A 26,398-nucleotide genomic window follows, 5' to 3' on the forward strand; every position below is an offset into this window, starting at 1 on the left:
TAAATTTATGATCAAATACCAAAAAGGTGTCATAAGCACTTTTTTTATTTACTTGGTTACTGCAATCCTCTTCTCTAAAATTAAATCTAAATGTTTGCTATTATTTTTTTTTATTCGCTCAATAAACTTATGTAATCTTTTTATCATTTGGACGAACAGGTAGACCACGTGACGCTCTGCATGGTATTTAATGAGCCATGTCTCACTGTAATGTTTTCCTTTGTAATTTTTCCGTCTATCACCAAAGAATGATGCGTTTGCAAGAGGAACCTTGTGTGTATATACGTTCCTAAACAGCATCTAATTATAAATCGATTTATGTACGTCCGGCTGGCTGTCTGCCCTTCTATGTAATTTTTGTTTGTCTCTTGGCCACAAAAATGAAGCTGGCGATTTAAAATTGGGCAGAAGCATTGGAAATTATTGTACAGAGGCTGGTATTGAAAATGGCGCACATCGATCGAAGGACACGCCCACAATGTGACGTTAAAAATTGCGTTCCTTGTTCATTATTCATAAACTACAGCAGATAAATCTACAAAAATTTGAAAATCGAACGATATTCGATGAGTATATTTTTTTTTTGTTTTTATTTTTTTTTTTACGTCTTCTTATCTCAAAAAGGAAAAATTAATAACTGCGTTCTTATGTGGAATGAATATAAATGAACACTAAAAAAGCTATAACTATATAAGTATTTCAAGAGCAAAAAGATACAAGAAACCAAGGATAAGTAAAATATATCCAAATGTCATTAATTAAATAAAATGCGAAAAAATAACAAAACTAATTTGAACTTGAACAGAAGCATATGTGTACATAAGTATTTCTATATGTTATGTAAATATAATAAATATAGTAGAATAATCATTTCTCGCTTCTAAGCGAGCCAATTAGTATTTATAGCGATAGATGGCCACACTAGCAATGAGTGCCGAACCCAATAAGAAAAAAGGATAAGCAAGGACTCAAAATGTACTAACATTAAAAAAAATAAATGAATCTTATAAGAAAATTTGCGTGTTCCATCAACTCTTTTCATTTGTTATTTTTTTAAATTAGTACGAGTACAACTTAAACCAGTTTTAAACTGATTGGATGGCTGAAAAATTTTGGATTAACTTAAATGTTGTCTCTTCACAAATTTTAAAAACAACTTTGATTTACGTTGTAAGTGTCCTCTTTCTCCATATCATCATAACCTCGATCTGAAGCTTTTCCTAAGGAGAATGTACAAAGTTAGACTTTTTAAAAAAAAGCCTATAAAGAGCCACTTACTTTCTGGCGTAGAATCGTATAAAAAAGCCAATTTTGCCTTTTCTCTAAATTCATGGCGATAATTTCTTTTAGGTTTCTCCCGTAATATAAATAAAGGGGACCGTTCCAAATTCCTTAACTTACTTTCAGGCGATGTTGTAGGACTGTTAAAAAGCGTTGTAGAAAAGTCCTCAAATATTATATCTACAATTGTTTTCTTTTTGTTGCCATCATGAGCTCCTTCTGGAGCGTCTATGCTGTTTACTTCTTTCATCGTAACTTCCGCTTTATTACAACATTCGATTAACTCTTTATCAGTGATATGAAATTCATTTCCACTTGTCGATAACTCTGCAGACTGTGACAACAATTCATGGCGAATTGTCAAAATTGGTTATTGTCGTTTGCGTATAAGGCCGGGAATCCACTAAGGACATTATTTCATCTTCATATCGACCCACACTTTTTTTTAGAGCGATATCTTTTTGAATTAATAATGTTTTATTGATATTACAATCATTCGGGCCGTCTAAGTAACTTTCTTCACCTATATTGTTTTTGCTTGATTCCATGTTTCAATAATTGAAAAGATTTAAAAAAAAATTTTTTTCTTGACAGTTGAACACACTTTTTAAAATTCTTCCTCTTGCTCGTACAATTTAGGGTTGTCAAACACTGCTAACGCGTTTAATAATCGTAAATAATACGTATCACGTAACTATTGCCATATATTATAAGATGTACCTTGAATATTGTGTATGCTGTTGTTGCTGAGAGCTATGGTTTGCAAAATTTGTTGCTGTTGCTGTTGACATGTATACGTAAGTTCCACATAATGGCTTCATGATCGCGATACCTCAAACGGGATTGTCTAGTCATCTTCAGAAATTACACCTAAATTAAAAACATTTACTTGCTTATTCATCGACGCATTACTTACACACCTAGCTTACTTTTTGATGAATCGATCAGCAGCATTTGGGCTTCTGGACGACCCAAAATTCCTTTCAGTTGCAATGTAGGGAAGAGGGCAGCTTGCTGCTTGTGCTGTAAAAAAAGTGTGTTTGCTGTATGTGTGATGAATCGTCGTTGATGACTGCATAATGCTTGGTTTTTGTTAATAAGATTGTCCGAACAGCAAATTTGCGAGATTTTCGCCATTGCAAGAAGGAGTTTGCTTGTATATACCCTGAGTGTCTACGTGGCTTACGAATTTTCGAATGTTTTCTGTATATCGTTCTTTCGTATGAGCACTGAAGGGATTTGCGATAATTTAACATTTGATTTTGAGCCAGAGCGAATAAATATGTCAGGTCGGATTTGGATTTTGTTTTCATTGTATTCTTAAAAAAAGTCACTAATCGAGGCTGATGAATCGGCTTTTTCTACGCATTCAGAGGCGTTACGTTTTATGTCGCAAAAAAATGGCAAAAAACGTGAACTAGTGTTACGATACGATGGATAACGCGATTCGGCTTTTGGTATGTGCACTATTTTGAACGTGTGGCGACCATCTTGATTCAATCTATAGAAATTTGAAATAAATATTAAAAACTTTGAATATACGGTTTTATTTTTTTTGCAATTCAAGAAAATATAAGAATTTGTTTACCAAATTAGCTTTTTGAATTTTCTTGTCTACAGTTATTCTTTTCCGACAATAAACTTTCTCGATAGTGGCCATCATTCGAAACTGTCCAATACCTAACACATTAACAAGTAATGCTACTTTCTGGTTACTCGCTTTATAGTCTTATACGATGGAAAATGAACTTTCAATTATATTAAGATTTGGGCTCGTTTCCCCATAAATATGCACATGAATGGTTGACGTCGGCTCTTATCCCATTTTGGTCATCCGTAACCATAACACTGCAATCATTTTCCAAAATTTGATTGATAATACGATGCCCGGATCTTCACCGAATTTTAACAATCCAAATAGTCTATGGTAGAAGTTTACGGTTTTAAAACATCATAAGGTAAAACCACAATCCTAATGACGTATGCATACGACATGCTCCCATTGCAATTGCATATTTCCATAGCCTATTTTTCTGATAGCCTATGAATTCCGTGTGAAATGAACAAATCATCATTTGAGACTATGCATAGAAGAATTTCTTTTTTTCGTTCATTTCATAGGTCCACATATAGATAGATGTAAAGAGCAAAGCAGCACACAGCTCATTTCAATTTATTTCAGTGTTTCTAACATTTTTGGGATGTGTGGTTAAGTCTTATCGCACAGAAGAAGCAATCTATCTTATGTTATCTATTGACATGTTGTAGCGCATTCCCCTTCAATGTCAAAGTCGAGTGTGCCAATTGCTCTCTGGAAGTGTTTTTTATACCATACACCACCTTGCGGTACCGGGTATATTGAACTTAGATGTTGCTCATGTTTTTGTTCTGCTTTTCGCTATATTAAGCTAGATACAACTAAAAATCCGAACATTACTGGTTCCACATAGTTCTTGGTGGCAATATCTTATCCATGCTTAAAAGACGATTTCTTCGCTCTCAGTTCCATCCGTTGATACTGGATCAATTATTAATATTGTGACAATGCATCCTCTATTGTGACATACATCCATCATATGAGACTCCAATACATATTTTTTATATTTAAATATTGTCAACTTCGAGTTGGGAGCTCAAAGATTATATAAGGGTGTGAAGTTATATTTAAATATAACTAGCAAAGACACAAATTAAAATTTTTTACAGAGCACTGTAAAGACGTTAACAGAATTCTGTTAAACGAAGTCTCGGAGGGATTTAACTCAAAATACAAGTAAAATAGAACTTTTCGAGAATTTTTTTGCAAATTCTTATAAACAAAACATGACTTTATGTATATTAACTAATATTCGAAACCAAAACTTTTTTACACTATGCCATAAATGAGGTTGATTAAGCGAAAGTTTCCGGAGCTACTGAGACCAAACCATGCCCTTTGAAAAAATGAAACTAGCACAGAGTGAATCCTCTATTAATGGCCTTTCCAACGGTGTGCAGGTTATATTAAGTTTTGCCCAAAGAGTTTTTTTATGGGACTTTGAAAATTTCCACACTTAACATAATGCGGGCTAACATATAAGCAACTTTTAAAAGACCACTGTGGCCAAACCATGTTTCTGTTTCAGTAATCCCATTAGTTTTTATCACAAACGACATTTTAAATAATTTCACATGAATATGACGGATTTTTCTCTTGATTCTTAGAAAATAACGTCTTTTGTGCAGTCTTTTCGAGCAGGTCAATACTTACAAATGGAGATCGCGAAAATGAACAATAACAATGACAATTGTTGTTAAGTAACGCTTTTTGTTTTTGTTCCTTTTCATTAGTGTTGTTAAGCTACAAATGCGTTATAGCGCTTTTTGTATTAAATTTTTAAGATCTTAGAAGTGGCAACGCATTTGCAATAGAACAAATTAGCTTTTTTATATTGGGTTTTCGCCTCAGTAGCCGAAGGCGAGGAATCTCGACTAGCAAGTCAATGGTCGTGGGTTCGAATCTCAAGTGCAGTGGAGTTTTTAATGAAAGCCGATAGCCTTAGATGCTAGTGTTTTTAAGAGTTTAGTCTTACAATTTATTTCTCTGGCGAAATTAATAATAATAATAATATATTGGAGAACGGCGTTTGTAGATTACGGGCAATTTTGGAAGAATGAAAAATGATGAAGGATTTGCTGAGATTTGATAAATGACCTTAGGCTTAAAATGAACAAAACACAATTGAGGAGGTGTCTTGCATATACTAGATAAGCATAAACATAACTATAAAATGATGTTCAAAGTATAATGAGACTTATCGTGCCCCTAGGGATGACTGGTGGATTATTATTTATAATTGCGTAGCTTGTTGGGAAAAAGAACTGAAATTTTTGGTTTTTAATTTTAATTTGATCGCTATATTATTTTTAATTTGTCGCAATTGAAACACAGTTTAACGGCAGGGATAAAATAGTCCACTGGGACAACACAGTAATTGAATTTGATGTTTTTAAGGATTAATTTTCCCTCAAAGTCAATCTTCAAGCTGTTTTTAGCTCGTGACGCAAACGATCTCAACTTCAGAAATAGCAGAATTCAAAAAATCTTCCTCCTTAATTGAAGTAGGGGTATTTTTTACAAACCCGCATTTTTCAGCAAATTATTAAAATAAAAAATGTAGTATTTAAAGCTTTTATTTTGTACTTACTGTTGCTGTCGTTTTCTTAATTCGTCTATTTTGTTTCACAATTGCCCAAATTTTACAAGCTCGAAGAGACCACCATCAAATTTTGGATTCTTCGAGGCGCCACTGTAAACGGTGCAGTTCCCTGGTATCTTCCAGAGTTGGTGCAATTTTTCATCAACTCCACGACAGGCATCCTGGAAGCGGGAATCAAAGAAGCTGTTTTCAAAAGCGACACTGAAATGGCAAAGAGGACCTGCAAATTATTCAAGGCAATAACCAGCTTCGTGAACATATTTCACCGAAGTTGTATAACGGCACAAAACGTAGTCGAGGTAGCCGAGCATTTAAGAGAAGTCACCAACGACTTACTGCAGATTTACAAAAAGGACGCCACTACCATTGCCTTAGAAGAGAACGCAACGAATTTTTCAAAATTAATGGTAGACTTGACTAAGGCTTACCCTGATACAACTTTCACTTCATTCAGGGTATGACAAGACCTCCTTGAGGCATTCTTCATAAATATTGCCAAAGTGATTCGAAAGAAGATCAGATCGTCCCCCAAAATCGCCTGAGAAATCTGCAGGTGTTCAAATATAAAACCGAATTTAAAACAGACAATGACTGCCGGTTAACAAATCTCCTGGATTATGAAATTGAAGAAGAGCTCGAAGAAGACTACGCACCGTTCGGGCTCGATGGAGACGTATTTAAGATCTCCAAAACCTTAAACTTAATACCACGAAATAAGATTTCTCAGACTGTACACGGGCTCCGGATTAGGTCACTATATCTGTGAGCAGCTAAATTGCAGTCACTGCCTGCACGACAAGACGAAGGAGGAGCGCGACTTCTGCAAAGAGGTGATGGGTGAGAAGATGGCGAAGGACCCCATAGACACCATCATCCTAACCAACAAACACATCAAGCCGGTATTCCCAAAACCAGCAGTAAACATTCGACGCTGCGTATGAAATTTTTTATGCTGTGATGCGCAAGTACATGCTCGAGGCAGATATAGGGAAACGCATACAAGCTACAGTGGTAGCCAATATTGATTTCTTAAATCAGATGGGTCATGCGTTACCGGCAGGATGCGCCGACGAAATTTACTTGGTTTCATCCTGCTATGCTGCTAAAAACGAAAAACTGCAGAGAGTCCATTGACAAGAACGTGTCTTCACACAAGTAATTCAAATTTAGCATAAAAATGTTGATACGTTACTAACTTGTATTCTAATATTTCTTTGCAGATAAACAGAAAACGATGCGCCGTCGTCAATCTCCCATAAGCCTCCAAGGCATACCTCTGCACTATTGCTTCAGTAAAATATAAGACTGCCGTACGCCAAATGGTAAATTCGCGATCAACTTAATATATAAAATTTTGTAACTACATAATTTTTTTTTGCGGATAAAGATGTTAATAACAGCCGCGCAGCAAGTTACTTTTTAATTATTTTGTAAATGTTATCGTAAATATTATTGTAGTTTTTAACTCAAGTTTGTAATGGTGTAGGCCTACAGGGGAGCTAGCCATTCAAAATAATTGGCAACGCGCCCACACAGTACCTCTAAGATGGTGCGGAAAACCGTGAGATTTTTTCTTTTTGTTTATTGTTTTCATCAGCTGTTTCTAGAGGAATTGCAATGGTTTCTGGAGAAATGCGAACTTGGCAGCACGACATCAACAAAATATGTTTGTCTCTTGTTAATGTTCATAACAGTTTCAACTACGTATTCGCCAATTGCTTGACCAAGTCGAACAAATAACAGAAGAACAAAACTATCAACGCTATCGGTAGAAGAGATTCCGTCATACCATTGAAAGCACTAATTCACGAGTACTCTGGTGGTCTTTAGCTCAAACTATCGTAGTAGTAAGCATGAGCTTTTGGCAAATGCGACATTTGAAGAGTTTCTTTGAGGCGGAAAAGTTGGTGTAAACAAGGAAAATATCAATGTTTTTTTTTTTTTCTTGCATATGAATATAACCCCGGAGAGGGGCCACGGAATCTACCATATACGTCATAAGCCATTTACCTGTTCATTAGATATCATCTTAAACTTTATGAAAGAAACATTTTGAAAACCCTATAGCGCAGAACAGAAAAAGTTGTGTAACTTAAATAAAAGAAATTTTAAAATAAAAATTAATTTATGTTAATTTAATGAAGATTCCACTTTAGTTATATTTGACAGATCTTTATTTTTATCCCTATCTTTGAGTATACTTCATACATCTGATTTACTTGTGATCCAAAAGAAAAATTCAGTTCATAAAATTAAAATGTCTCCCTCTTGTAGCTTGTTTATCAACTTCTTAAGAATGTTATAGTTTGGCAAGGCCGTTAGTTACCCTTCATCTTGTAGACTACAGGTCTTCTGGTGAACAAAACAAAAAGGTTGCTATTGCGAATGGATTTGGAGAGTTCTCTTCGTTTCGTATTTACGTGTCCAGTTTCCCACCATTGATGTTTGACAGTAAAGTCACCTCCAACAACATATTATGTAGTCAATTGCTTGAAGAAATAGTTACAATCTTTACATTTTTATGAACACCGACGAAGAGAGTAAGCTGCGCAAATTGCAATATCCGAACTGTTCTGACAAAAAGCTTATTAATATGATTTGCTCAAGATATTCGAAGTTAGGTATGCAACAGTAAATTTCACTAATGTCGTGGAACCAGGATGAGCTCTATCATCATGTGGATTGGCAGTTATTAAATTATGTTCATTGATGGATTATATAATGGGTCTGTGATATGAAAAGAAATTCGATAAAATTTGGGTGAAGGGCAATTTGTGTTTCATTACTCTGATTGGAAAGACAATTTGCATTCCGTCTAGCGGTTCAGAGACTTACTTGCTTACTTTGGAGATTGAGATCGTCGTCATATTGCTAAGAGTGTTCGCAAACTCAACTTGCTTTTTATTCCAATCCTTAATATTTGAAAAAGAATTAGGATTTCCCAATAGGTCGGCGTATTAGCAATTAGGAGGATTACTAACCGAAGTGAATTCTTAACGATTGGCGGAATAATTATTATTATGCTTACCCTGCGCTGATCTGAAGTAGGGTTTGAAGTTTCTGGCTAAGCACCTACTGCCTGGATGCAGACAATCAACACATTTTGATGGGCTATCGTCGCTTTTAGTGCAGTATTTTTAGCTAAATGATCTGAGCCAGGTTTAACTTATTTGACATGCTTTATACAACACGCTGTCCTGTGTCCAAAATCTTGACGTCGATTACACTCGGAGATTTCTTTGGTTTTAAAACGACCTTCAACTTTGCAAGATTGAAGTATTTCCAATCGTAAATTTTTTTATTATCTGCACTAGGTGGTAGGTCTCCATTGGTAGCGGATATTTAACAAATCTACAATGTATGTTGAAAATATGGCGCACTTTAAACACCAGCTTGTCAAGACCGGCTTTGATGAAATTATTTTGGTAGTTGTGAAATTGAACTTTTTTGTTCGACAAATAGTTTACTAAATTTTCGGTGCTGCCAATCATTAATGAACCTCCAATTAATAAAAAATATATTGTAATTTCTACCACTGACCCTAACAAAGTAATATACCTATAATTTTCAGTAAAAAAGTTCTAGATGGGATAGCGTCTTACTTTAATTCACGTGGAGGACCGAGGTGCTTATTGTCGCCGGTGATCCGCCCACGACGGAGGCTATCTCAAAGTAAAAATCATCAGCTAGTTTGCGGCCGATTTCTTCTAAACTGTGCACTACACTTAATTCTGTTAATTTATGCCTCACGTTTGAAACATGTGCCCAAAGAGGGGTTAGTTCGTGGAATGGGTAGTCAAGGTGTAACTTAAATTTATAAACTCGCTAAACTACCTATTGATGGAAAAACTCGTTCCGCTACATTGGGCAATACCATCATTTTTGATTGGTGTTGTCCACTACAAAGCGTTGATGTTCCTCGGTACAAATGCAAAGTTTTAGACTACATCCCAAATCCCATGAGGTATAAGAACTGCCAACGCCTTGGTTATACTTTAAAAAGATGCAAGAATGTACCGTCTTGTGCTAATTGCGGCTTACACTCCTTCTGCATCAATTGCACTGACCAGCACACGGCCTTAGATAAACAATTCCCACGTTATTTACAAATGCATGAAATCCTAAAACTGAAAACTGAGGAATGCACATCAAAATATCAGCTTAATTAATCATAGAGAAAAGCCTAGTAGATGCTGCAGGATAAGTTTAAGTTAACAATATCTCGCGCGACAGCCCGTCAACATAAGCTACACTTATTCTTCAAACCACAAACCTTGGTCGCAAAATAAAACGATTATCGTCGCAGACAGTTTGTCGATCGTAAAAAAAATGTCAGTCGTACCATGCATACATGCGCCTGCCTTAAGAAATCTACTTTTCCAACTTGCAATTGTGACCAAATTTTTAAGATTAAGCATATAGCTTGTAAATACCGAAACCTTTCCAATGTTCGAAAGCTCGTTTTCGGAGCGTATAAATCTATGGACATATTCAGAGTTCTTGGAAAGCGTAATAGCGATAAAATGTTGAATTTTGTTAAAGCCACTAGAGCAACAATAAAGTGCACTTTTTGAAAAAAGGAGGGCCGACAGCCTTGGTTGGTAATGCTCATACTACCTTTTTTAATTTTAGAATTTATTTCCTAAAATTGAAGAAGAAGAAGTTGTATGATGAAACCAAATAGAAGCAGTTCTATAATAAATCCTGCGAACAACCGCAGTGTCGAGAGATCATGAAGAAGTCTATGATCTTAGCTATGTTGGGGAAGAACAATACACTTCCTTTTTCTTCTGGATCGTACCATCATACGCTGGTTAACAAGAATACATCTACAAGCAGCTGAGTGAGTACCAAAGTCTGGATAGGATTAATGCGGTAGAAGATACTCCATATTGATTGACTAGCTAAGAGGAACGAATTTCATAAAAAGCCTCTACATATACTAGGTGTAAGATACACATACGTATTGTATAATAACATATTTTCTCTGAACTTTTCAATTATCCTTATGCTTTTATTAATTTTTGTCTTTCTTCCAACTACGATTGTTTCTTTGCAATACTATAAGATCTTGGAAATCTTCACGTGAAGAAATTCTGTCTAAAACGTTTGCGGCATCATTTGGTGTATATAAGGGCGAAATTGAATAAAATTAAATTATTTGAATTTAAAATTAGTTTTTTTCGAAATGTTTGTACACTTGGTTTATTCATAATTTGATTAAATAAATAAATTTAATATAACTTAATATTTTTTTGTTTCTCTCGTGCAAATAAAACTTTTTTTTCTAATGCAGTTTTACTAACGTTATTTTATAAAACTTTAAAACAAAAAAATGTTTTTGATAAAAGCTGACAGAGCATCTTATCTTCCTTTTTGGAGCGAATTGAACACTGAATATATAATAGGTGCTTGCCTGTATTCTGATCATGTTTCGCTGAAAAAAAATTAGTACAATATTGAGAAAAATTAGTACAATACATATTATTTTCCATCATTTTCACAATATATATTATTTCCAATAACAATATTATTTCAATAGATATTATTTCCAACTTTTTCCTATCTTTCTGGTAAGTCGGAGACGAAAGAACGATCTTGGTTTGGCAGTTATGCAATCATTGACCCACTTTCGCACTTCTCTAGCATTTGGAAACCAGTTGCAAGCCAACCGACGCCATATTGGTTTGAATAAGCGGTAATCAAAAGATGCTATGTGTGAGAAGTATTTTGGGGTGCGACAGAACTTTCCATTGGAGCGGTAGGAGTGTATTTTTAACAACAGTTGCAACGTGTGGCTGAGCGATGTCATGCAAGAGGATAATGTTGCGTTTATTAACCGCTATTACTGGTCTTTTTTGCAACAATACATCGTTCAATTTGTTCAATTAGCATCCGTAGACATCTGTACTGACAGTTTCATACGGTTTTAACAACTCTTAATACACTATACCTTAACGACCACCTCATATACACATCAGAATTTTATGGCCGTGAATATTCCACTTCGGGGTCGATCTGTATGGGCCTCCTGAACTAAACCATTACTGTTTGCTTTTAGGATTGTCATAGCAGGCCCACTCTTCGTCGCCATTCACCATATATCACAAATAAATCTTTTTTTTTTGACTGGCAAGCAATGAAACCACGATGTTGAAGAGCTTCGAAACGAAACGTTCAGTCACTTCCTATGGTAGCCCTTTTCCCTCTTTTTGGATCTTTTCCCTCGCATGTAAACGAAGTTTACTACCTGCTAAGGTGCTTGACAATTTTTTTGGAATTTGAGCTGGGCTTTCATCCTATAAATCTTGCAATTTATTGTTTTCGAACTTTTCTGGGACTTTATCGAAATTACCGCATGGATGGAACAGCATCACCAGCTTCTAAAATTGTTTGATGGGTTCCGCCGGTAGATATTTTCAAATCAAAAAATAAAAGTAATGAATATTGAAAGTGCAATTTTCAGCGTTCCATGTTTGGCGTCTGTCTGCACTGAATGATTCGATTGTACTGAATGGAAAACTGTTATTTTATGTAGAAAAGGATCAAAATAATCGAATTTAATTATTATGTTTGTCATTTTCACCAATAGATGTCGCTGATCAAAATACGTGTTTTAATATTTAAATTTAAATTATGCGCAATCATCTTAGATTATTTGGCTTTGTACTATTTACATGTTGCCTTCTTCTTCGCATAATTGCCTTTTTGGTTAAATATATTATTTGGGCGTGAAGTGGGACGGGACCGAAGAAACCGGCTTATTTTGACCATTTGTTCCAATGAGCTCTTAAATAATAAGCAAATAATTTGATCCTGCTAGGATTTAAATATTGTTTACGGCAAATAATGCCTGATATTTGACAACTGTACCTAAAATAAAAAATATATAGAATTTCAAGATATTTTTTTAAACATGTGATTTTGTTGATCAGAAACATTTGACACGTTATCTAGGGAATGCTAGCTTTCTGGAAAATAAATCAAAAATCGGTTAAAAAAGGGGTGTAATTGACAAACAAGTACCCACACAATACATGAAAGTTTAACTTAAAATATTTTCATTTAAAGTAAGTTCATATTCATGTGAAATGAAGTTCGAAATGTGTATCTATTGAAGGAAGTGATGGCTGTCAACGATTCATGTCAAGCGGAATAAAATTTATAATTGTTGCAAAGGTATCCGTTACAGGAACCGAAAAGAAACCGATCAATTTTTCTACCTCAATCGGAGTAAATGTCATATCTAAAGAGCTTTGCAGATTTTCATTCGTTTTAAAGAGTATTCTTCACCGATCTATCTGCATACTGCACATTGTGGATTTTTTTCTCCAACAACTATTGTTACCGCAGGTTCAAGAAACTCCATAAGGCTTCACCAGATGAGAATATGAATATTTAGTTTACCTCTTGTTGAATGGTATTTATTCTATTCCCTATTAGGTACGATATAAGAAATCCTTGGTATTGCACTTACAGTCAATTAAATTTCATAAAACAAAGGTGCTTCGTTCAACGTTTGGCGGGTTATATATTTTCTTCTTTTTGCTTTAATCATCTTCATCATCTTTGAACGTTTGACGAATTATGCGGCAAATGAATCTGCTTTGTACATTTCTTACACTTTTTAGCCGTTAGTTTCATCGATTAATCTGGACGTTCCCCCCGCTTAGCGCCAAAACCGTAAATTTTAGATTGATTAGTCCACTCTCTAATTGTATGATGGAATCATAAAAAGCATATTAAGCGAAAATCACTTTTCGGCATCTTTGGATCTCTGCAGTGCTGTGCAGCATATAAACTAATAAATAAACAATTTAATTATTGAATAATAATTCAATTATCTCAAGTCTGAGTTTAGGCAAACTTTTTTAATATTGCTAAGCACATTTTAATTGTTTGTATTTTTCTTATTTTTATCCAGGTATTTATGTTTACATGAGAGAATAAAAATGAGCGTGAAAATTTAAATCATTTATAACTATTAATGAAGAATGAATTTTCTCTAGCAATTCATGCTCAGACAGTGTTTAATCGACTTTTGCTTAATAAAGAAGGCAAGCGTTTGCGATAGTTTCCGTATAGAGTAAACGACGGTAAATCGAGGTTTTAAAAATAATATAAGATAAAGCTTAAGTTTTAAATGATGTTTTGAAATGATGATACGGTTTCTCATTGTTATGCTAATTGTTTGATGATACGTATACAAAAATTGTGTGTTTGTGTGTGTGTGTGTGGATTAGATTCTTAAATTTCTTTTACCTTGAAATTTATTATACGTTCATAATATAATAAGCTATGAATTTCTTTTCTTTTTTTTTTTTTTAAATGATAGAGTTAGTTTGATATATTAACAATTTTGCGAATCTGGGTCATCTTTTAATGTATAAGATGTTTGCTTACGGGTAAAGCTCAAGTATATTATTGAAATTGAGGCAATTATAGCAAACTAGCGCTAGATTGGAAAAAGATATTCTGGCGAATTTTCAGGATACACGTATTTACAAACATGAAAAAAGAAAACCATATGAAACCATAAACCGTGTGAGGACATGCTCATATGCACAATATCGTTTAAGCTTAAATTGTGATTGCTTCACTGTTATTAAAATTAATATTTGGTGCATGTTTAATTATTCATGTTATTACGATTCCTATCAACTACAGTGGATCTCTAATTAAAACAAATACTACTACTACTATAGTCACTATGCTCTTCTCTATACTCTATGAATCAAACCTGAAATTACGTACTGTATGTATATATACAAGTGGCCGTTGCAAAAATTAAAATGGACTTGGGAAATAAGGCGTTTTTAAAATTCACAAAAACCTATCGTGTAATTGTACGGCTTGAAACTTTAAATAGCGCTTTTCTCAAAACACAATTGTTGGAAACGACAAACGCTATATATTCATTATTATAATTTATTTATATGAAAGAAATAAAATTTATGGTTAACAAATAAGAACATTAAAGCGTCCCTGTACTAAATTTTACCAAAATATCTCAGAAACTGCGATCCTCAGCTTAAACATAAAATAACATAACTATTAGACTGAGAGGCAGACAGACGGGCGGGCAGACTTAGATCGATCGGGAAAATAATTTTGAAAATAATTCTGAAACAATCGGTAGAAGAAACGGTGGATCTATCTTAAGCCCTTCTGCATGTTACATATGTCCACACCATAAGTGGTGCAGGGTATAAAATACGATGAACATTTTCAAAAAAACGATGTAGAATATTTTCGATAAGTTAATCTAAATATTTTTTATTAATAAAAGAATATCCTTTTTCAGTCGAGAATTGGACTCTACCATTCAGATACTTGCCAATCATCTAAAACCAATATTTCTTTGAATGAGCCCTTCGAGGTGAAGATGATTAGCGATGAATTGTTACCGTGTTTTAACATTTTACCAAAACAACTTTTTTTTGTAATTCTTAGTTAATTTGTCAAATATTAGTGTTCTACCATGTTGTCTTCCATTCAAAAAAAAATTGTCAAAAAAACCTTATTTTAGGTTGCTGGTCACTGTGAAACATTGTAAGTCATTACGAAACGAGTAAATGTGCAAAAATTTGAACTTATATATTCTATGGGTAATGCTGTAGTACGTGTAAATAAAGGGAAAAATATATCCGTCTGCCAAACTGTTTAGTGTTTGCGATAAAAATTGTCACGCCCGCAAAAATAAAGTTATCGCCTAAAAATTTACAAAAGAATATGTACCACAAAAAATCTGCCTTGCCCAAGTCCACGTTATAGAGCGTGAAAATTTAGTTCTTTCACTTTTTTGTCTTTTTTAGGATAAAGGCAATGGGTATAAAAGATTCGGTCACAACGAATACAATTTTCTTACTTGTTTGTTCGTAAAAATGAAGGAACAACTGGGTGAAGGACCAGTGCACTTTAAAAAGAAACGAAAGAAAACGAAAAAACATTTCCTTATTAATCTTTTATATAAAGCAGACAGAAATTAACGACGGGAATTTGCTATTGATCGGAAACGGACTTGAAAAATAAGGAAGAGCAATATAGTCATAAAAGGTCGACTTTCATATACCCTACACCACTTCGCTTAGTACGAATCTTTGTTTATATATATAGATATATAGGTTAAGTGAAATTGCACGCCGCCCTCATGTAGAGTTATGCTTGCCATGGGGACACTAACCTGGTCTAAATGTAGGAAACTTTATCTAATTGCAAACATCTAGTAATTCTTCGTCTATTTTCATTGGCCAATGGACAAAGACTTACTTTTTATGATTCTATTATCACTACATACTAGGTAGGAATTAGTTAGATCAATTTTGAAATTTAGTATATCCACCGTCTTTTTTTGACAAAAACAATAAGGAGAGCATATCTGAGATTGCGTTCGTGCGAATTTTATACATAAAGAATCAAACAAAGATATAAAACTCGCAAAGACTCTTCTTAAATGTGAGCATTCATATTCTTCAGCAAAATTTTTTAATTTATTCTGCTAAATGCATATCAGTAACCTATTACGATAACCTATTGACGACACCAACGTTCCATTTTCCAACTTGCTGTTAACGATTGTGAATTTGTTGCTTTTTTTATTTTTGTGCCAGCAATATGACCCCCGAAACTTCCTTTCAAGGACCCCGATGGTTTGATCTCCAGTATGTAACTGCCGTAATGAACAAATACACTGGGGATCAACTACAGGAAATTAAAAACTTTTGTCTTACACCAGCCACAGTGAAGGGTGAAAATTATTTCAGTGTTCTTTACTCGCTACGTGTCGAATATACCCTCAAAACTGCAAGCAATCACACTCAGTTGGCTGCTTTTATAGTTAAGTCAAAATTGGAAAATGAGTTAATGGCTCAGTTGGAAGATGACTTTGATATATATCAACGTGAAAAGCAGTATTATGCCGTAATTAGTGAGGAATTCGAGAAACTTTTAAATTCCGTAAACGAAAATTGTTTTTTGCAACCAAGGTAGTCAGTTGATTGATTTGAAATTTAATTTTATAAATTTTTATTAACATTCAAGGGTTAATTACATTGATGATCGCGTTATAGTAATGGAAAATCTGAAATTAAAAGGATATAACATTAAAGATGTACGTGAGGGATTAGATTTAAATCAATGCCATTTGGTCATACAAAAATTGGCCAAATTTCATGCTCTTAGTATGGTTTTATATAAGAAGGTTAGTTGAATTAAAAAAAAAAAACAAACTTGGAAATACTAATTTTTATTTTTCAAATATATTCACATCAGAATCCAGATATATTCCGTTATCATTTATCGGCTAACATTTCGGAAAATCCGTCACCTCTTCATGATATGTACAAAAAGGCTATACTATCCACGATTGAATATTGCGAAAATAGCACCGAACTTAAGCAATACGTGTCGAAGTTAAAAAACTTTAGTGAACAGATCATAAACAAAATGATTGGCGTCTACAGTCGGAATTTAGAAGATCGCTTGTTGGTACTAAATCATGGAGATTTGTGGATAAATAATATTATGTTTAATAACGCCAAGGACAATGAGGATGTTTTGTTTGTAAGTTTAATATGAAAAACTTGGATCTTTTGTATTTAATCCTTTAGATTAGCGAAAAAGTACGAGTGTTCATCCGCTAAGCAAGCAACAAGGCATTTATACTAAATTTTAGATGGATATCTGTTATCAATCGCAAAATACATAAAGTGAAGTTATATATGTGTCGCGTTTCTTAAAAAGTGAAAAAATTTCACCCAAAAATTCCAAAAAAAGTGCTATAAAATACCTTAGATGTACGACCATCGATATCGAGCGACGGAGAATCACACAAAAGTATATGCGTCCGTAATAGGCAGATGTGGTTTAATTATATTTGTGGTAAAATTTGTCAAATTACAAAAATATAGCGTGAAGATAGTCGTGAACGAGCTGATTGACTATATGTTGCATGTTTTCTACGCATTTCTTCATCTAAGAGTTCTGACATATATAGTCTATTCATACGTTGTTAACTATTCTTATATACCCAACTCTCTCTTACACTGTCCTTTTTGTACACGATTTTGAAATGACACGGTTCACCAATGAGAAAAACATGCTATTGTAGCATGGTATCAAAAAAAATTTTAACTTATGTACACAGCAGGAAAATATAATTGAGGAAATACTGTGATCAAAAGTCAGTTCCACACATGTGTTAGTTAGAGTTGGTAAATTGATATTTATTTAAATTTTTGAGTGTTGTACTTATGGACTGCATTTTCATTGCACACTACTTTTAATTTATTTTTATTACAAAAATGAATTTTTTTTGGTTTTATAAAATGTAATATGGATATCATTATTACTTCTTCTTTTACACGATTTTCTGGTATTTTTGGAAATTTTTCGTCTTACACGTTATTGCCAAAATGTTAATACCAAAATAACCGTAAGTTGTATATATTTTTTTACGCGATTTTTTTTTGCATAGATTTCTAAGAAACGCATCTATTGTGTAGAAAAAGAGTTGGGTGTAGTTGACAGTTAGAAATTACAAATATATCCCATTCTTACTTAAACTATTTTTAAAGATTGACTTTCAGGAAGGATTCTACGGTTCTCCTGGAATTGATTGGAATTATTTCATATTCTCTTCGTGGCAATTGGAAGTTTTCCAGCATCATTTCGAAGATTTAATAATGGTTTATCAGTTAATATTGTCTAATTTTTTAAGAAAATTTAACTATCAAGGGCGAATACCCAACGAAAAGGATATTAAACTAGAAATTATGAGTAAAGGCTCACATGGTATATAATATGTGTTAAAAAGAAATAAAAGAATATATATTTTATAAAACATTTTGCACAGGTTTGGCTACAGCAACTTGTATTTTGCCAATTTTGATCAATGAACATTCAGAATTAACCGATCCAGAGGATTTCATTACCGATACCGAGGAAGCTATTAACAAAAGACGCATTATTTTCAGTAACCCTAAGTTTGGACAAAAACTTCAAATATTTTTAAAATATTTTGTTGAAAATAATATTTTGTAAAATTTTTCTCACAATTTTTAGTTTGAGTTTTAGTTTTGTCGTAGAAAGAGTAAATTTACATGTAATATTTATATACTTATTTAATAATATGATTTATATGCTTATCCCTATAGCACTGTAATTGTAAAGAAATCAACGAATGTTAGAAATTCATACAATGTATATGATGTACGTAACGAAGGAAAAATCTATAAAAAAAAAACCTCTGCTTAAAGTTAAGTATTAAAAAATGTCAAAATTGCACAAAATTAATTAAATAAATTATTAAGCAGACAATTAATAAAAATGCCGAAAACAGTGTTTCCGAACGCACTTTATTAACCTCGTTTGCTTCTTGCTTGATTTTTCTTGTTTATTTCGAGAATTTCTATTTAATCTAATGATTGGATCATAGTTGAACATAGCATATCTTTTAAATTTGTCTAACGAAAATTTTGAAACACGGATTTTCATCAAAAATTGGCATACATTTGGCGCTATTGCTGTTCTTTTGTTGCTTTTCAATTGCATTTTTCTCGGTTCTAATATTCTCAGAAAGTCTTTAGACAAGCTTCGAGTGATATGAAAAAGGGGTAGTCTGTCTTAACAAGTTTTCGCTGTTACATATTTTATATATTCTGCAACACAGGGACTTATATTGATGAATGAACGTGCAGGTTGTATTAATAAAATATGAATAGCAGATTGCTTTCAGAAAAATAGTAAAAAAACATTTAAATTTTGACAAAACGCTAATATATAAAAAAGTAAGTGCAAAAATTATAGTCAAGCAAGCTCGAACATTAAACACCTTTCAACTCTTATGTAATAAAATTCTTCATTTATTTGTATGTAAAAGCATTCTTTTTTGTTAGTCCTTATGCCAGAGGTGATCCAATGACTAAAACTGACGTTATTTAAAAAAAATATATTATAAATTAGACTTAGATTTACTCTTTAGGTGAATCGGTATATGGTGTGGAGTTCCTAAAAATAGACTTATATGGTTCAATATCGTATTGTAATCAAATATTTCAATTAAGCTATGCCAGGTTAATTTTTTTTTTTTTTGCTAATTCCATTATTTTGTTTTTTGAGTACCACTTGTTGCAATATATTTGTACTTCGAATTTTGTTACTTTAGAGAGTAAGCAAATGAGCGAACTTCGGTTTTGGTATACAAGTCTAATTTTGGACAAAACATTGGAACAAAGTATTGGAACATCTATGTATTTCGTTGTCTCTGGTAAGAGTAACACGTTTAATAAAACAAAAGAATTTGCACTTTAATCACAGAAAACATAAACATAATTTAATTGATTTGTAAAATCCGAAACACTTCAAAAAAGCTGTCCTTTAGAAATGAAACATGTACTTCACACAAATGAGGGAAATTTATATATAGATATAAATACTTACAACTTGGACAATTTCAATTATAAATCTGCCTATAACTTATTTATGTAATGTTACTTTTATCACATTTTGCTTGAATAGTTGATGTATTAGGATCGATTTTAGTTCGGTGAACTTTAGAGATAGAATCTGTTTAGTATATATATTTCCATGGAAAGTTAACATCGTTTTCATCGTTTGTTTAGTATATTAGAAAAATTTTAATCTGGGTAAGTGCGCCGTACAATAGATTCTTGCAGGGCATATGTTGGTGAAAATGATAATGAGCTGGGCTGGCATGCGACTGAAGAAGTTCGAAAATGAATCGATGATTGGATCGTTGCCAAACCAATATAGTCCTTTCAGGGCGGTATCGCCATACTGTCAGAGAGATAGAAGAAATTGTAGAAAATTATGGAAACTATTTTGATTAATATTTATTGTACCAATTTTTATCAATAATTGGCTTTTTCAAGTGAAAAATGATCAGAGTATAGGCAAGCACCTATAGCATAATTGAATTTTATTTAAACTTTCACTATATCGAATTCCTATTTATTAAGAGACACACTTTCTTAATGGTAACGTTGCATTTGTTTTTGATATGCCAAACACGATTACGGAAGCCTAACTCGTCACGTCATTTTGTAAATAATTTTCTGTAAATAGTTATTCTAATTTTGTAATAAACAGCTCTGCCAGGATTAGTATGTAAAACGAAAGATAATTGTAAGTAAAAATATTAATGAATGCAAAATTAGAAAATTAAGACGAAAAAACATGAACAAATAAATGAAATTTCCATACTATGTAATATTGGACCGAGTTTTTCGAATTTTTTAGAATTATACGCAAGAGTTTTGATGGCATATCGTGTTGTAGTTTATTAGTAATAATACACATTGACCAACTTGTCCATTCTCCATACCACGTTGCGTGCCAGAACTTTTAATGTATTTGCATATTTGAAACCGATATATTCATTTTTACCACCACACAGACGAATACACTGATACGGAAACCTTCAACGACAGGTATAAAAAGAAAAACAAATTTATCTACCATTTAACGCTAGAAGTAGAAGTTCGATATTTTGTTCGCTAAATATAGGCTGGTGAACGCACTCGATAACGCTCTGAATGATTGATTTTCCAAGCATAAATAGAAAACAATTTGTTAAGATTGTGAAAAAATGATGGGATGGTGACTAATATTTTTTCAATTTTCTCCGCAAGATTTTGAAAAGCTTATCAAAGTTGAATTAATAAAAACTATTTTGGACAATTCCAATGTCTACAATTCGATCTTACAAATAAATATAATATTTCACAGCCAATTAAAGCGCTTATACCGCCAACTCATTTACTTTACTACTCTCTGATTTTTAAAAGGAATGTTGTGTTGTTTAGAATAATGGATTGATTTTTTAAATGTTATCTCTTGGTTTTTCGAGTTGTGAAGTTGAATTACTCCGAAACTTTTCTTTTGGATGGACTTTCCAATTTACCATCTATTCATACAGATCTTCCACAAGGATCTGTTCCAAGTCTAGTTTTGTATTGAAATTTGTTTTCTGATTTCGCAAAACTGATTATCACGTTGTTTTATATGTTGGTGACACTGATTCCTACCCATCGCAGAGCCTTGATTGTAATATAATAAATAAGTTGCAAACAGCGATTAATGCGACAATGCGAACGATCTCTTTTACTTTAGAAAGACATTTAATAATAACATATAAGAAACACTTCAGTGACAATACTTGATCAATGTCTTTCCTTGAAGGTGAAGATTAAACTCTTGCAGCTTAAGCAAATCGTTCGTTCATAAATCTTCAAAGCTGGCAAAGAGTACTGCATTTTATTTTGAAGTTTTTTGTGGTTACCCTCTTACTCGCTGGATTTCTCAGTGAATTCTTGTTAATTCTCCTAGATGCTGGATTTCTTCTTTTTACTAGTGAATTTTTGTTAATCTTCTCGTTAATCGCCGACTGTGTTACACGCTTCTGTTTTTTGATGTTCCTTTCCTAAATTATGAGCTGTTCAATCCGCTCAGAGTCGTTTGCAAGAACCTAAATGACGTCTACCACTTAGTCTCGTTATCGGACTCTTTAAAGTCCATTAAAGCAACATTGCTTAATACGCACGATTTATGTATGTCGTATTTAAACTAGCTTTTATCCTTAAAAAGTCGTTACGTTTCGAAAATAAATTATTGACAATTTATTATCGGTTGCCAGGCTTATACATGTTTGCGACCGGTTGTAAGTGTCGCCCTATGCTGATAGTGTACATGCTTTTTTTTTCTTTTTTTTCTTTTTATTTGTTTTATTATACTTATACTAAATTTTATTATTAATTAATATAAGTTTTGCATTAAGAGCCAATTGAACTCGACTGTTATTTGTTTAGTTGAGTTTCTAGTGTAAGTAGAATAAATAAATAAATAATATTATAAAAAATTTCGTTTTCAATTGTGTTAATTACATCTTATATCGGAATAATCATGATCAAAACATTTGCAAGAACCCAATGTATCTTGAATGTATCTCTAGTATTTGCAGTAATAAGTTATGGTCAACAATATCAAAGGCCTTAGAGATTACGACAATGGTCAAATTACCCTTATCGTACCTCGGACGAATGTCCTCTAGAACTTTTCCTGGACTTAAAACCCGTTTGAGTAGTACTAAATAAGTTCTTAATATTCAAATGCAATCCAATCTGATCAGTTATCAGGCCTTTAAAAGCTTTTCACAGAGCAGAAAGGATGCTAATCGGGTGAAAGTCTTCAGAAAGAATAGAGGATGCCTTTTTTCCAATGGCAATGACCTTCGATATTTTCCAACATTCGGGAAATGAGCAAGTTGTTACTACGTGATTGAATACATAAGTCAAGGGCGAAACAATATCTGGGAGATCCAACTTGATGAATCTGATGCCAATATTGTCACGACCGACAGAATTTGAATAATGCTGTGTACAGCCCGACCTAGTTTATCTTCGGTAAAAGCTCCAAATTGGAAAGTTTCAACTTACCGAAACATAATCCCTTGGTTCACAAGCAAGCAGCGGTTGTTACACCCAAAATTACATTACAAAAAATAACCATTCAATCTTTCACGATGAGTTTGGCACATTATAGCGCTCCTTCTTACGTCTACTTTCTGCAGATTCTTCCAAAGCACCTCAGGAGTCCAGCTTCTCCTACTTCAATTGTGAAGTATATTTCTTGGGAGAAATTACAAAATCCTCATTCAGCGGTCCAACAAAGAGCGATACGTTGCGGGCACAACGCACAGTGAATTGGTTGAACTAAATATTAAATATTCTAAGTTATGGCGGTAAGTAGTTAAAACGGTTATGGATTTTTCGCGAAAACACCTTCCAAGGCTAAATTTTGTTCATTTAAGAATTTACTAAGCTTCGAATTGTAAAATTTATAACAATAAGATTTTGGAGGGGTGTTGATGTATGGTGGTAGTCTTATTTAACGCAGAATACTGGCAATGCTCGTGTATAATTGTTATAAATTTGATATCGTTTTTATTTCCTTTCTTTTGTTCTTCTTCATTACTTTCTCTTTGTAACAATATCTTACTTTTTCCGCACAAAAATGAAAACTGAATTATAACACTAACTCAAACTTTTCCGTTCAATTAATTTTTAGTTTTCTGGTTTTGTTTCAACTGTTTGCAAGTGAATGATTTCGTTTAGAATTTATTTTGTTTTCAATTTACCGCTGTTTTCTCTTATAAACGAAACTCTACACAACCAACACTAACTCTAAACAGCCAATGCTTATACCAAACGTAAGCTCTTTCGCTTTTGCATGATTTGACAAGGGTTTATTTAACAGGTCATATCCTTATTTAGATACGTGATTACCCCGCAGTTTCTACTTATTCTAATAAAGTTGTGCCAAATCGCGGCCATTTCATTTTTGCATTTTTAAGTCTACATGCTCTATGGATATACGTTGTAAAACTAAAATAGGAGCTACATGCAGTCGATGTATTTTTGCATTCTCCTCTTATAGACGCTACGCAGGATTTCTCAAGAGTAGCTGTTCAACTTCAGAACGCCAAATCTTTACTCCTCTTTATCTTGCCAAACTTATCGGCTAGAGGACTCTCCTGGTTACCATAAAGCGAATAAAACGCTGCAGTAGTGATTCAGTATCTCGAATGATTGCTTCTTTATCTATCATCTCTTACTTATACTTATTTTCTAGATTCTTGGTTTCCTACTTGAGTTTATGGACAAGTTACTTAATGCTGTGCGCAGCGTAATTGTAAACGGCGGCGTTTAGGTTTGGATTGCTTTCTTTAAATTTGTTTACATATTGGGTTATTGGGAAGTGCAGTTCGAAAAGTTTTGAAGTATCTCATACTTTTTGTTGTTTTATTTTGCTAATAAACTTTGCTTACTATTTTGATTTGTGACACATTTCAACGGGACGCACATCTGCAACGATATGCAGTCACACTACAATGTGTATATTTAAAAAGTAACCCAAATATGAGATAGCAAATGTAATTAGTTTTCGTTCTATCAGATTGCACCGAATATTTCCAAATTTTTATATATGTCAATAAATTTTCGTAAAACTTTTTATATGAATATGAAGATATTCTTCATAATCAAGAGAAGTTATATTAACTTAATATAGTGCATATGTGCATATGAGTACTGAGCATATTTTATGCAATTCCTTAAGCCACAATTAAGATAATCAAAAGCTTCTTACCTATCTTTTTTATGTGACATCCATCCTCTATATCTAAAGTACGTTTCAAGCCTTTGCACAATAATTTGATAATTTAAATATAACTCAGTGTAAAAGATTGTTATAACGCAATATTACAAAAGATTGTACAAACGCATAATTACAACGAACAAAAAATACATTGAAAAATTAACAACTCGTCTTCAGTATTAACTTCGGATGTAAAATGTCAAAAATGCTATCCTAACTAATGGCTGACGACAAACGCTTCCGTTAACATTATCTAGCAGTGCAGTCCACTAAGATGTTTTCAACAAATAATTGATAAAAATAGCATTTTTTAGAAAATACAACTCAGGACATAATTACAGTGCTCAGAAAACAGCCCCGTTGTATTTAGATTAAGACAGAGCCCATAGAATGATAACTGTGCATATTGTTTCTTCTTCTTTCAAACGTGCAGATCTATTCACAATAGCTATTGCTTTAGAGCATGGTGAATATATCAAAAAAAAAATATATGTGAGTTAATTCCATATACCAGAATTTTTTAACGTCCTACAGACATCTTTTTAAAGTTCGCGTGAAAAGAAGGTAAAACAGCGCTTAAAGCTTACACTTTTGCAAAATAATGTTTAATAATAATGGAAAAATAATTTATTAACTAGAACTTTATAAAAAAAATACAAGTCGGTAGGAATAAAATAATTGATAAACGTTAAAAAAATTTGCTTGCATCGAGTAAAAAAATGTAATGAAATCATCATTACTGCTATTTTCGATAAATTTCCATGTATGCAATATAAAAATACATGTAAGAATGAGTGTATACAAATTATGTAAAGAAATTGTGTATTTGATAGGAAAAAATAAATAAAATCACAAAGAAAATATTTAAGAAAAATCCATAATTCTTATATACTAGAATAAAGAGAAGTGTGTGTAAAAATATTTTACAACAAAGCAATGACTGAAAAAAAATCGAAAAAAAGCTACTCACACATGAATATCTGAATTCGGTAAAAAGTTTGTATTTGTCAACGCTTGCTTAGTTTGTTGTTATTATTGGTTTTATTATGCATAAAAAATGTGAGGGAATCTAAGTAACGGGAAGAACGAAAACGTTTGAATTTTTTTTTCTTTGAGTCATACCTGTTATTGCCAATGAAATCTTGATGTGTTTTCTGTTTTCCAATATTTTTTTTAAAGATAATTGTGTTCGATTTTTTGTGCGTTTATATTATAAACTTGGTAGGGGGAAGGGAAGAGGAGGAAGTCTTCTTTTTTTCATATCCATTACCATATATTAAGTTTATTTGTATCATTTATGTATTCTTGATCACAATGAACAAAGGAATTCCTTTGGGTAAGCTCATACGTGCATAGTCCGTTCAATAAAAAGACAAACCCAGTAAGTTGCCTTTTCTGATTGCCGTATAAATTTAACAGAAGCAGTTTTTAAGTTTTAGGATGACACTACATTTGAGTTAAGTGGCGAAGAAATGTTAAAGAACGTGTGCACTTTTCGCCGAAACTCTTGCAGCTATTCTTAGCTGCCTTTTTCTAGTAGCCATTGTGGTCTCTTGAACTTCTGCACATTTTCATTCAACGAATCTTTCATCTTTATTCTGACTGTTACGCCACGATTTTTGATGTACAAAGTAGATAACTTAAGATTTTTCAGATTTATGAATTCTCCTATTTTCTTATTTTATGCGTAGAATTAATCTAATAAGCTTACTCGCCGGTACTGTTCAAAATCCCTTGATAAAAAT

General features: G+C 32.9%; 2 protein-coding genes and 1 long non-coding RNA gene across 7 annotated transcripts in view; 2 read left to right on the forward strand and 1 right to left on the reverse strand.

Moving 5' to 3' along the window:
- Positions 1-1,549: 1,549 nt before the first annotated feature.
- On the reverse strand, positions 1,550-6,586 carry LOC119641483. Of its 3 annotated transcripts, XR_005247839.1 has the most exons (4): positions 6,134-6,586; positions 5,469-6,027; positions 2,211-2,782; positions 1,550-2,151 (listed from the first exon to the last, which is right to left on the reverse strand). It is a non-coding gene; the product is annotated as an uncharacterized LOC119641483 (long non-coding RNA). The 3 variants fall into 3 exon arrangements; XR_005247837.1 differs by having other exon boundaries at positions 5,469-6,586; XR_005247838.1 differs by having other exon boundaries at positions 2,202-2,782; positions 5,469-6,586.
- A 6,917-nt stretch (positions 6,587-13,503) lies between these two features.
- On the forward strand, positions 13,504-18,775 carry LOC119641470. 2 transcript variants are annotated; one of them, XM_038040182.1, is made up of 6 exons: positions 13,504-13,576; positions 16,091-16,465; positions 16,521-16,680; positions 16,752-17,042; positions 18,056-18,272; positions 18,334-18,775. In XM_038040182.1, the coding sequence occupies exons 2-6, from the start codon at positions 16,095-16,097 to the stop codon at positions 18,519-18,521; spliced, it is 1,227 nt and encodes a 408-aa protein (XP_037896110.1). In that variant the 5' UTR covers positions 13,504-13,576; positions 16,091-16,094; the 3' UTR covers positions 18,522-18,775. The 2 variants fall into 2 exon arrangements, with proteins under 2 accessions (XP_037896110.1, XP_037896111.1); XM_038040183.1 differs by having other exon boundaries at positions 13,507-13,586.
- A 6,353-nt stretch (positions 18,776-25,128) lies between these two features.
- Positions 25,129-26,398, forward strand: part of LOC119641469 (E3 ubiquitin-protein ligase Arkadia) — a 65,681-nt gene continuing 64,411 nt past the window's right edge. The window contains exon 1 of one of the 2 annotated variants that reach the window (XM_038040179.1): positions 25,129-25,217. The gene's annotated coding sequence lies outside the window, so the exon portion shown is untranslated. Of the gene's footprint in view, positions 25,218-25,459; positions 25,643-26,398 lie in introns of those variants that run through there. The other variant, XM_038040180.1, reaches the window with a different exon arrangement.

This window comes from Glossina fuscipes, unplaced genomic scaffold, assembly GCF_014805625.2.
Source record: "Glossina fuscipes isolate IAEA_lab_2018 unplaced genomic scaffold, Yale_Gfus_2 150, whole genome shotgun sequence".
NCBI classification, from domain to species: Eukaryota; Metazoa; Arthropoda; class Insecta; order Diptera; family Glossinidae; genus Glossina; species Glossina fuscipes.